General features: G+C 38.1%; 1 protein-coding gene across 1 annotated transcript in view; it reads right to left on the bottom strand.

Moving 5' to 3' along the window:
- Positions 1-13,253, bottom strand: part of LOC136858350 (glutathione S-transferase 1-1-like) — an 89,050-nt gene that overhangs the window by 35,003 nt on the left and 40,794 nt on the right. Inside the window, exons 2-3 of the mRNA XM_067137824.2 lie at positions 11,193-11,345; positions 10,901-10,959 (exon numbers count right to left, since the gene is read on the bottom strand). Of these exons, the coding sequence (XP_066993925.2) occupies positions 10,901-10,959; positions 11,193-11,333 (200 nt within the window). The 5' untranslated portion in view covers positions 11,334-11,345. The remainder of the gene's footprint in view (positions 1-10,900; positions 10,960-11,192; positions 11,346-13,253) is intronic.

Raw genomic sequence — 13,253 nt, 5'->3', positions numbered from 1 at the left:
AGAGAAAGTAGAAAACAGCTAATGAGGGAACTGAATAGAGTGAAAAAGGAAGCAAAAGAGAATTATATGAATGGCATTCTTCAAGAGGGCAATGACCACAAAGGGAAATGGAAAAAGCTGTATTCATATATTAGGAATCAAAAAGGAAAAGGAAACCAAATTCCTACAATGGTGGGAGAAGGGGGTGAACATTGTTTAACAGATACTGAGAAAGCAAACCTCTTTAGTAGGGAATTCAGAGATTTAGTAGAAGATTGTCAGGACTTGGAAACCATAACAGTAGATAGAGAGGGAGAGAGACATAGGGAAACAAGAAGCTTCTCATTCACAAATGAAGATATTTTCAGAGAAATCCAACTGCCTCAGCAAGGAAAAGCAGCAGGAAGTGATCAAATTACTGGGGAGGTATTAAAGACAATGGGGTGGTATATAGTGCCTTATTTAAAATTTCTCTTTGACTATGTCATAAATAATAGTGTAATACGTAAGGAATGGAAGGAATCTATAATAATACCAATTTATAAAGGAAAGGGTGATAAAAAGAAACCACCGAACTACAGACCAATCAGCCTGACCAGTATAGTTTGTAAAATACTGGAGAGTTTAATAGCAAAGTACATTAGAGGGATATGTGATGATAAAAATTAGTTCATGAGGAGCCAGTATGGATTTAGAAAGAAATTTTCTTGCGAGGCACAACTGGTGGGATTTCAGCAGGGCATATCAGATCAGTTGGATTCAGGAGGCCAGTTAGATTGCATAGCCATAGATCTTTCCAAAGCGTTTGATAGAGTGGAACATGGAATATTATTAAAGAAATTGGAGGGAATAGGATTGGACGTAAGGGTTATACGTTGGATAAGAACATTTCTAAATTCAAGGGTTCAGAAAGTCAAAGTAGGAAATAATATATCACAGGAAGAGAAAGTTTGGAAGGGAATTGCACAGGGTAGTATAATCGGTCTGTTACTTTTCTTAATATACACAAATGATTTAGGGAACAATATAACATCGAAAATAAGATTTATGCAGATGACATAATTGTTTATAGGGAAATAAATAACATTGAGGATTGCTCAGAATTACAAAGGGACCTTGAGAGTATCCAGGAATGGATTGAAGAAAATAATATGAAGATTAATGGAGGCAAATCAACTGTTACAACATTTACAAACAGGAGCTTTAAAACTGAATTTGAATATACTTTGGATGAGGTAGTTATCCCTAAAGATGGCAAGTGCAAATACTTAGGTGTGAGATTTGAAAGTAATTTGCACTGGAAGGGTCATGTTGATGACATTGTTGGGAAAGCATACAGATCGTTACATGTCATAATGAGGCTACTTAAAGGATGCAACAAAGAATTAAAAGAAAAAAGTTACTTAGGTATGGTTCGTCCATTATTGGAATATGGAAACGGTGTTTGGGATCTTCACCAAGAATACCTATTAAAAGAACTAGATGGTGTGCAGAGGAAAGCAGCAAGGTTTGTAACAGGGGATTTCAGGAGAAAGAGTAGTGTATCAGAAATGTTAAAGGAACTTGGTTAGGAAACTTTAAGTAAGAGGAGGGAGAAAACTAAACTTATAGGATTATATAAAGCCTATACAGGAGAAGAAGCATGGAGAGATATCCGTGAGAGGCTTCAGTTGGAAAATAATTATATTGGTAGAACTGACCACAAGTACAAAATTAGAAGGAATTTTAGCAGAAGCGATTGGGGTAAATTTTCATTCATTGGGAAGGGCGTGAAGGAGTGGAACAGTTTACCAGGGGTAGTGTTTGATCCTTTTCGAAAATCTGTACAGATATTCAAGAAGAGAATAAACAACAACAGAGAAAATAAATGAAATGTTAGAGGGCATTCGACCAGTGCAGGATATTGTAAATAAAAAATGTGTGTGATTAAATTAATTCCATCACCTGGTCTATGGAGTTTGGACAGCCCAAGTAGGGGACTGCTTGTAGGGGTGAAGTACAGTGGGGACTTCGAGGGCCCTGGGACCACTACGGTAGCTGTGAAGGCCCTTCAGGAACTCTGAAAAGTGGTGGCAAAAGGGGCTCTGGTTAAGACGCAGCAGATCGTTATGCTACTTAAGTTCCAAAATGGGTAAAATATAAATATGTAAATAAATTCAATGTTAATTTTAATCTTATACCAGTTGTATATTACTATTAGAAGTAATTTCACATACTGTATATGAGTTGACTATGTTTGTAAGATATTATAAGTAGAATTTTGTAAACATTATAAATTTATTAAGGATGATGTGTGTGTTTAATAGAACAAATTATTAGCGTAAATTCTATAATATTGTATTCTAGGAAACTTTTCTTCGTCTCTTGTTAATTTAAAATTTAGTGCTTGACAATAATGTATTTTAGTGTACCATTTGCCACCGAGGTAGACACCTCATTTGCAAATAAAGAGATTTTGATTTTTGAAGACTTAAAATTTAAAGGTTTAAAGAAAAGACGGTTATATTTTGCAGGAAACGTTGTGTGTACATTTACTTGCCCTCTCGTTTTTTGTGGTGTGAACTAGTTGCCTTTCCAGTGTCAGAACGAGTGACACTTGCATTTCTTGTATTGTATCTGTGCAGAATTGAGGGAGGGGGATGTGGTATAGGAGAGGAGATGGGCGGAGCATTAAGCTTACGTGCTGTTGGCTGTGGGATGTTAATAGGAGCAGATACAGAGGGAGTTACCTTTAACAGAATGGTGGGAGCTTCTGTGGATGTTATTTTAAGATTTTTAAGAATTTTATTTTGATTTAAATTTAGCAATTGTAACAAGTTGGGCAAAATCTCGTATAAGGGATTTTTTATTTCAACAGTCATTTGGATTAAGGTTTTTGTTATAGTATTGATCCAAATAAATATAAATGCTTTCTAATTCATTCATTAATTTCCCTTTGCCCACTCTTTTGATAATTGTAAGGTCCTGTTTGATAGTTGCAAAACAATATCCTGTATCCTTCATGTGAGAACTCATGGCTGAGAACTTGTGTTTACTGGCATTATAGTGCTCTTGACAACTTGTAAAGTAACTCCGGCCTGTTTGCCCAATATATGAAATGTCACATTGGGTGCATTTGAATCTGTATGTGCCTGAACTTGAATATATGCTACTGTTTGAATTGAGTGTGTTGTGATTGAGAAACAGGTTGCGATTAGTGTTTGTTGTACTAAAGGCAATGTCGATATTTTGCTTTTTAAGGGATTTGTTATCTGGTAAATACCTGGATTATTGTAGTACACACCACAGAAATCGAGAGGGTAAGTAAATGTACACACAACATTTCCTACCAAACAGAACCATCTTTTCTTTAAATCTTTAAAAGTAAAGTCTTTTTACCCTCCTCTCATTACAGATTCTTCACCACATATCCACCAATAGTCGTTCTCAACATTCAAGCTATAGCCAACATCAAGCATGAGCGTTCCCATTTGACTAGGAGCACAACGAAGAAACAATTGTATCAGCTAGTAAAGACACACACGGCAACACTCAGCCATGAACCTATTATAATTTTTTCAACAAAAAAGTAGACTGTGGACTCACCTCACAAATACAGGTCTAAAAACAAGAACTCCATCAATCACACAGCTGTATACTTTATGATAATAGGCCTACTATAAACTTTCTACAAAAATATTTAATGTCTTTTTTAAATGATTAAGCCACTTAAGGTTCATGGTTACCATTCTACGACTTCAAATTTGGGTTGCCTTTAACCAGATTCCATTCATTTTTATTTAGTACTTCAAGGCCATAATTTTAGCCATAGACTTTCTTATCGTTTATCTGAATGAGGACAGTTTGGCTATTTTAAAAATGTTTTAAGGATTTCAATGTAAGATTGCACCAGCATTACTAATTTTTTGTACATATTTTAAAACATGTTTTAATTGTGTAAATTGTATTTTGGGAACTGCATTTTTCTGCATTTTTCTGCATTTTTAGAACACATATATTTCTTTATGTAACACTTTGACTAGAGTAGTCAGGATCCTGATCTTTATGTTTTAGGCATCAGATTATGGCTGATGATGTCCATACAATGGGTGAAACATGTCCCATTAAATTAGATTGACAAGATGTAAATCTTAATTTTTAAGAACCCAATGTGTATTAAATAGGTGGATCTCAATTAACTTTCATATCATTGTTGAATTAATGTACATTTCAGTACGGACTTGTCATGAGATTTGTAACATGTAACATACCGCTTAGTCAAGCAGCTCATCTCCTTTCTCCCAAGTCTTTCCAGCCCAAACTTTGCAACATTTCTGTTACGCTACTCTTTTGTCAGAAGTCACCCAGAACAAATCGAGCTACTTTTCTTTGGATTTTTTCCAGTTCTTGAATCAAGTAATCCTGGTGAGGGTCCCATACACTGGAACCATACTCTAGTTGGGGTCTAACCAAAAAATTATATGCCCTCTCCTTTACACCCTTACTACAACCCCTAAATATCCTCATAACCATGTGCAGAGATCTGTACCCTTAATTTACAATAATTTTTATGTGATTATCCCAATGAAGATCTTTCCTTATATTAATACCTAGGTACTTACAATGATCCCCAAAAGGAACTTTCACCCCATCAACGCAGTAATTAAAACTGAGAGGACTCTTCCTTATTGCAAAACTCATAACCTGACTTTTAACCTCGTTTATCATAATACCATTGCCTACTGTCATTCTCACAACATTATTGAGGTTATTTTGCACTTGCTTACAATCTTGTATCTCCCGAAGGTATCACCACCGTGACGAAGGCAAAATATATTTTGCCGGGTGTTTATTGGAGGCTTGTGTGGTCAAATGATCCTTAGAGCTATGCCGGCAGGAGCATCTGCTCCTGGTAGGGCCACCCAAGCTGGACAGGTCTAAGGTGATGATCCAGACTAAGAGTGATACCCTGGTCCTCCAGGTTGGGGGTTGAGCGTAGGGTTAACTCCCCTACCTCGTAAAAAAACAACTGTTACGGATACCTTAAGAATGAATAAAGCAGGACTGGAAAACTTGGTGATGAACCGGCGAGAAAAACGGCTAAAGAGAAGGAAAAAGGATAGGAGTTAAACGTTGGAGAAGAAAAGCTGAGGACCGAGATGAATGGAGGCAGGTGATAAAGGAGGCCAAGGACCTACAAGGACTGTAGCGCCGACCAGTAAGTAAGTAAGTTACAATCTTGTAACATTTTTATTACTCTGTACAGAATAACATCATCTACAAAACACCTTATCTCTGATTCCACTTCTTTACACATATCATTGATATATATATAAGAAGATATAAAGGTCCAATAATACTGCCTTGAGGAATTCTCCTCTTAATTATTACAGGGACAGATAAAGCTTCACCTACTCTAATTCTGTGAGTTCTATTTTCTAGAAACATAGCCACCCATTCAGTCAGGCCAATTGCACTCATTTTTGCCAGTAGTCTCCCATCTACGGTACCCTATCAAATGCCTTAGATAGGTCAATCGCGACACAGTCCATTTGCAAAATTGCTTAGTGCCCTCTATATTCTGAAGAGAGAGTTATAACTTGTTAACTCCTAATTTTCAAACTTTGCTACATGACGCTTATGAAAGCCTGCAAAATTTCAAGCTATGTGAATAAACATTACGAAATAAGATGATGGATATACAGCGATGGAAAGAAGAAGGGATAGAACCTCAGATGTTACTGGTCCATGTGATATGAGAGATGGACGGAGATTTTGGAGCATATATACATCAACGACAAGAGCTCGAGAGCATCTTAACTGCTGAAGGTCTTATGCTTCTTAATATCTTAACATCGAGAGCGTCTTGACGTTGGAAGGTCTTAATACGAGAACATCTTAACATCTTACCAGCTGAACGACTTGGCATCTGTTGGTCATGATGATAGAGGAAGAAGGTCCTTCTCATCGTTCTTATTATACAAGAGAAGACAGGGCAGATAACAAGAGGTGGTTCTCCATTTCGTTTACAAGTTCACTTTGCATCTGAGTAGAGCACTGCTCAAACTTACTGTACTCTCACTGAGAACTGGTTATCTCAGTGATGAGAGATAAAGTTAACGAGTTACCGGTTGACTTGTTTAGAACAGGAGATATTTTTGTTCTGTATTTTGTTAGTCTACTGAGACATATCATATTGTCCCAGGTACGTTTATTTGGATATTGCGCGACACTGTGGTATCATTACATTTGAAAGACTTTGTTTGCGAGGCGGTTAGGCAATGGCTTTATTCTGGACCGCGTGCGCGCGCTGATGGAGGACAGCCGGTAGCTAGGTTTGAATTGGCCTGTTATTTGAAAGTTTGAATGAGCCTGCGGGGAGTCTCACGGCATCGCCTAACGTGCGGCAAGTTTGAAGTAAGCCAATCGCAAGCTGTGAAGGCGCGGCCTACGGTCATGGTGAGTCCCAAGACAATTTCTCCGGATTGCCAACTTCATCGCAGTGCTGACTTACTAGTTTAATATGGGAGAATTCTGATAAATAACCTTTGCTCCACGGTTTTGATGTGTATAATGAGTAGCAGTTGAATTTAGAGAGCCATATCTGTTCATATTTCGGCTAACTTCAACCTAAATATTAAGTGGCTATGTTCCAACGATAGTGTGCTTTGTTTGGAGAAAGCGGTTGAGACCTCGAGCCATAGTCGACTGGGAACCTCCTCTTGAATGACACCGGTGAATCTATAAAACCAGCAGTGGCTAGGGGAAGCACGGTCAGTCGTCAGTTATTCATTGTTCAAAAGGCAGTCTACACGTCAGTCATGATTGCCATATTCCTTTTCTGTTATTTAAGTACTACAGTGATGCTATTTCTATATAACTGTGATAGTAATGTTATGAAAAGTGAAGCGTTGTTCAAACTATATTAATATGCACCTACCTGGTGTGAATTGCATCTGCGAAATACGGGAGTTATAAGTCCGTACGTGTGGTAGTTTCCTCTACACGTGTGATGCTTCAGTATTATGCCGAGTGCGGTAGGTACCGCGTATGTGAGAACTTGGTAGACAAAAGGACGGTAGCCATGGATACTGGTAAGAATCACGTGAACTGAATTAATTGTGCTACACGCCATCATTTATCGGGTCGAATCGCGATCACGGTGGAATCGTGTGCATGCTTCTCGATAATTGCTCTTGTATACAAACTGATCTGGGACATATTCCATTGTACATTTATTGTGAACAAAGATTTATTTCTTATCTCTTTATTTGTGCTAAGCAATATCTGCTTAGGTAGGGTGCATGCATACAATTGAGCAAGTGTAGAATTATCATATTTTTATTCATTTTAGGAGTGGTTTCCTGCAAGGACTAAAATGGAGTCTACATGTGTTGTTCATCTGTGTTGTAACACCATCCAATGTTGTATCATGGCTGAGTAAGTCAACTGACGCTGCAGTTATGCAGATGGTGTGAGAGCTGACGGCAACAAAGTTATGTGGGTATGAAGTAAGTCTGAGGCAAAAGGAGACAGCTTAGTTTCATCCAGTTTGAGTTTAAATTAATGTTAAATGTCAGCTTGCTAGAGCTGAGCTATGATATTTTCAATTATGTAGTTGGAGATCCAGGGCAAATGCATGCTAGTGTCCTTATTTACTTCTTTGTTTAATACGTTAGTTTAATTATGGGTAAAGGGTTGTGAATAGGAGTAGCTAGGCATATGTGTGTATGTGTTTTTATTTTCAGAGTATTCGAATATGCATGTATTAACTGTAATGCAGGAAGGTAGTTCTTAATTAACGAGGTGAGGCCGCCTTATTATTGTGGTATAATTATTATCAAAGAACAGTGTCGGCTTCTTTTATTTATATGTAAATGCACGTTTTCAGGTATATTCTCTCTGCCAGAGGAGTGCCCAGACGTTGTTGTGAAGTTACGATCTTTTAATGAGCAGGGGTGACAGGAGATCGGGGAGGAACACAATGCGAGTGTTAAGGAAGGCAGTTATCGCCTGATATATAATAGGGTGTTAATAGTGGAATTAAATGCCCGTGAAGATGGCAAGGAAGGGAGATTACAAGTAAGAGCTGCTTTGAAAAAGGATGGGCTTGAATATGCCTGGAGATTCCAAGATAGAGTCGGGAATCAAACTCCCAAGCTGCTAGGATGGAAGGCCATGTGTGACGTCTTCTTCAAGAGAGATTTGTGCGGCCAATATGTTGAGATATGACGATGAGATGTTTCTGTTATTACAGAATATTTTATGAACGGGAGAGATTATTAGTTTTTACGCAGCGAGGCAGCAGTTATTAACAAAGAGAAACCCTCCTTGGCTGTGTGAGCTCGACCAGCTTGGACCGACGTGAATGTAGATAAGCACCCAGAAACCCCACCTGTGAATGGCCTGCCTCGCTTGCCTGTCAGTCCACTGCGAGATAGCATTCTTGACATTACAGTTGTACGGAAGTCCAGGGAAAGTGAAAGTCACCAATTACCCCAGGAAGGCGACCATTCAACCCGGCCTAGACTGGGCCGTGCATCTTGTGATCTGATTATGAAGAAGTGCTTTGCCTGTGTGTGTATATATTTTATTTATCTTGTGATTATGCCTTTTTTTTCCAGGATTTTAAGTTCATTTATGTGCCATGTATCGGGATGTATTGTCGTGTTCCTTGTCCTTGTGCAGTGTCAACATTGTGTAATTATTTGCATCTTAATTTAGTCCGGTGCTAATTTTTTTGTGGGTATTTGGCTTCATGCTGATCGATTTGCGACAGATAGGGTCTTTCAGTAGAAGCTGTGTAGTATATAAGCTGAGGACCCCTGGATTTCACCTTATTGTGATGAACTAATTTGTGTATGTAAATGGGTGTATATTCGGATTGAAACTGGCGTGACTTTTCTTTTGTCGAAGCATAGCTTGTGGACGATCACAATCGCAATTCCTCTCGGGGATATCGGCATATTCATTTGGTGGTGTTGTTCTAATTAACGATGTAGATCCGGCCAAGATTTAATTATGTTTTTATAATTTGTTTCTTTTATTTGATCGGCATCTGGACTGGCGAATCTTCTTTCTTATGTTAACTTGTAATTATTTCTGATGTGCTCGGCACATAGTGCTATTTGAATGACAGTTTGCGTTATATTGTATGTTATCATTTGATTTTGGATAGTATGAATTTTAATCATGTGCTTAAGTGAATAAATCCATTTTACCCCTGTTTTGCCTCTTATTCACAACAAATGCAACTGTTTCCCATCACATATACATTTGGTATTTACTGCGAGGAAGTTAGTCTTTAGTTTTGCCGCCCTTTTTCGAACATACCACGTAGCTCACCGAACCTAGCCTGGCATATTCAAATTTGATGGATGGGAATGGTTCACTATATTTCTGTAATACAGAAGAAAACAAGTGTATTTTTTCTATGAACGTAATGCCGTATGGTTATGATATTGAAATTAGGGCTCATTACCACATTATGTAATGAGTATTATAAGAAGTGTTAAGGTCAGGAAAGTCATTGTCCAATTAGTGGGCAATGCACAAATCAGAAATAGGACTGGTACTTACTACAAGTGACAACAACGGCAGACGAGAGGACCATCAAACAGCTCCTATATCAAATGTGTCCATATAACAGAATCTACAAATGGTGACCTAATGGCATAAATTACTGCAAGTCTCCGCATAACAGTTCATTTTATTAAATTTTATTCATTCAATTTTTCTTTTGTCTCCGTAAGTTCAGTTTTCGCAAATACGTCGTCATGTTTATGATCCTAATAAATAGTTATTGTACTTGGTACTTTCATAAATTCTTATTAATAATCCTTAGTTTCCTAGTTAGTGTGTACTTAATGGTTAGTGCCCTGTCACCCCACCTCTGGGAGTATTTAAAGTCTCAGTAATTATTATTATTATTATTATTATTATTATTATTATTATTTATCAGCTATCGTCTTCAAGCCATAAGTTTGAAAGCTAGCACCCAAGGGGAATTGTTTATGGAGAGGGAAATGAGCGAGTATTTATTTATATTAAAATTAAGGTGACCCAGCACGTCACATATTGTTGCTCATCCAGGGTGCAAGAGTGCATATGTCACAAATGCAACAATAAATCATGAGGATTTACAGAAGGCAGAGGTATTCAGTCAGCAGTATGTTAATGTAGATGAATACATAGATGAGGTGACTAATACTGGCAAATTACTAAAATTTACCTATGAAAATAAAGACACTTAATAAAAGATACAAAAGTTGAAAGCTAGGAAAGCAGCTGGGATTGTTAAGATTTCTGGGGATATATTAAAGGCAATGGGTTGAGATATAGTGCCATGCCTGAATTACTTATTTGATTACTATTTGCATGAACAAGTGATACCAAATGAATGGAGAGTTGCAATAGTAGCCCCAGTGTACAAAACAAAGGGTGACAAATATAAAGGGAGTACTTACTATAGGCCACAGCCATAAATTCAGAAGAACCAGCAATAGGGCAGAGATAGAGGAGAGAACATCCAATCAACAGTTGCTTGCTATCATGGCAGACTCACTAGTGTGACTCCCTTGGCATAGCAAAATTCTGGGATTAAGCAGAGCACAACTCCAATGCAGATCCTTAAAAATGCCAGGCATAGTGTACAGTGAAAGATAGGGAGCTTTATGCCCAATTGGACCACAGCCTACAAGCCTGGGAAACTTCCCTTATTATCATGATACCAGTCGAGAAAGCCTAAGCTGTCATGTTAAAGTGCCTGTAACTTGTCATTTTATGCAACTGGATCAATTGTTTTACATGGAATCTGAAATACAGGGACTTAAAAATCTTGCACGTTTATGTATGCCTTGTTGAGAATGTAGGGATCATAATGTTGAGCACTTCCTCTATTTTTCAAACAAACAACCTTATATCATGTATAAGCAGAGCTCACCTCTCCCATAGAGCAAATCCATTGTCCACCATTGTCGGCACACAATGCTGAGGATTTATCTGAAAAGAATATTAATAATAATAGGTACCAGATAATAGATTATTTTAAAAATAATTTTTAAAAAATATTTTGAATTATGCGTTTACTAGAAAATTAGGGTTGCACCTCCTATCACTTTAACAAATGTATATGCACGCTTAGTACTCTTCCTATAATGCCCCCTTGTGAGGCTTATTATTAATCAGAAGAATTTAATGTCAAGATTAACCATTTCATTGAGGTATACACTTACCTTAATAAATTCTGGTTTAAGATGATCACCAGCCTTGAGATTAGTCAGCTTGAGATTAAGATCAACTCCAATAGCTTTGGCACAGAGCATTACTGATCTGCAGGGGGGACTTAATGGCACATAGTAGAAGTCGACAGTCATGTTAATCGTAAACTGCAAAAAATAAGCCAAAAATGAGCACATATGGGATTTAAAAATAATGTATCTAAAAGAGATTAATGTTAATTTTACAATGATAATAATTCCTTGGTAATAAAGTGGATGTTAAATGTTTAATTCCTGTTTAGAGTGAGGTGAATATTCTGTGTGAAGGTTTTATTACGAGGGCAGTAAGTAAAGTAGTGGTAACGTAATCCAGACAGACACTCGCAGGAGATCGGGCATATGCAAATAGGATATGGGAGCATTCCTGTGGCACTGTGTTGACTTGTAGTGTGCATTTGACAGGCACCAAGTGGGGAGTGTTATTGCTGTGTGGCATTGAAGTGAATTGTCATCCAAATTGTGAGAGACAACTATCAGGTGAATGTCACCAGATTTCTTGTGTTGAAAAGAGGTGGCCCTACTGTACACTGCTCACTTAATTGCTAGGATGAGGGATGTGATCACCAAAAATACAGTGCCTGTCAGTCTGACTTGAAGAGAAGGTATATCTTTCCTCCTAAAAATGTTGTGTTATAACTTCCAGAGTGCATTGAACGTTATACCCGTAATATTAAAAGAAGCATTTTAACAGATAGAGCTGGAGGGAGGAGAATTGAATGTGCCATTACACAGTGTTGCCCCATTCCTACATTCCTTTCTCCTTCCTTTCACTTCCGGCTCACTTGTTCGTTCGTTCAGACTGCTGTGTTTTGTTGTACGTAATTCAAAAGTAAGAGCTTTGGCAGCTTCAAGAAACACGAGCCGGTCAGCAGGATTATCTCCGTGGCAGCAACAGTGGGTCCACCCACGTTTCCATAGCAACCATTCCCTTCCCTATTCCCTTCACCACACCCGGTCAGGCAATAAATGGACCTCCCTCTAAGAACTGCCAGAACACATTTTTCTGTATTACGAATATAGTTCGAAAACTGAATCTAGGTCAATGATTATTTCACTAAAATTACAGTTGTCAAGGATGGTTGGCTAAATGGTGCCAAGTCCAAAGGTCTGCACCAGGTAACTGAGGCTATAGATGATGATGATGATGATGATGATGATGATTATTATTATTATTATTATTATTATTATTATTATTATTATTATTATTATTATTATTATTATTATTATTATTATTCTCTGCAAATAACCTTACTCCTTGTGGGTGGGGTTAACTTCCAATAAGTAACCAGGGGAACCTGACCCCTACAGAGCGCGTCCCCAGGTGGCGGATAGGGGGCCCCTACAGTATGTAGGGCTGGTTGAAATAACCAATACAACCCGCGGACCAACAGGTAGCCCAATTCCTGGGGGTTTTAAAATACTGGGACACCCTCTCTCCAGGGGTCATAAATATGGAGGGCCCTTGCCCTGGGTTAAGGGTGAAGACCTCAACGGCATCTACGGCGGAGAAGATGGACTTCGGTACGGCGGAGATGGCGGAAGAGGCAACCCATCCTTCTGGGGTGTACCTACTGCCTTGTAGGATGAGGAAGGCATCCTCAAAGGCTAAGGGAGTAAACCCTGAAAGAAAATCCTCTTATGCGTTAGGCCTAGTAAGTCAGCAGGAGAGTATTGAGTACAGTTGCTTTCAATAAGAAAAAGAGCCTCGGAAAGAATATTATAGACTGGACTGACACGTCCTCTCAGACAATTGTAAAGTATGATGACCGTAAGGCTGATGATATACAATGTTCTGAAAGGAAACCCCAAATAAAAAAGAGACCCAAATACCGAATTGGAACTATGAACATTCTATCATTAACTGGAAAGTTAGAAGAACTCCTAGATATGATGGATAGAAGAAAAATATCAATATTGGGATTAAGTGAGACCAAATGGAAAGGGATTGGAAGTAAGACACTTCGTGGAGGTTATAAATTATACTGGAGTGGACAGGAGAAGGTAGCGAAAAATGGT

The sequence above is a fragment of the Anabrus simplex genome, chromosome 1, assembly GCF_040414725.1.
Source record: "Anabrus simplex isolate iqAnaSimp1 chromosome 1, ASM4041472v1, whole genome shotgun sequence".
In the NCBI taxonomy this organism is placed as follows: domain Eukaryota; kingdom Metazoa; phylum Arthropoda; class Insecta; order Orthoptera; family Tettigoniidae; genus Anabrus; species Anabrus simplex.
The sequence above is the reverse complement of the archived record's forward strand: the minus strand, read 5'-3'. Positions and strand labels throughout refer to the sequence as shown.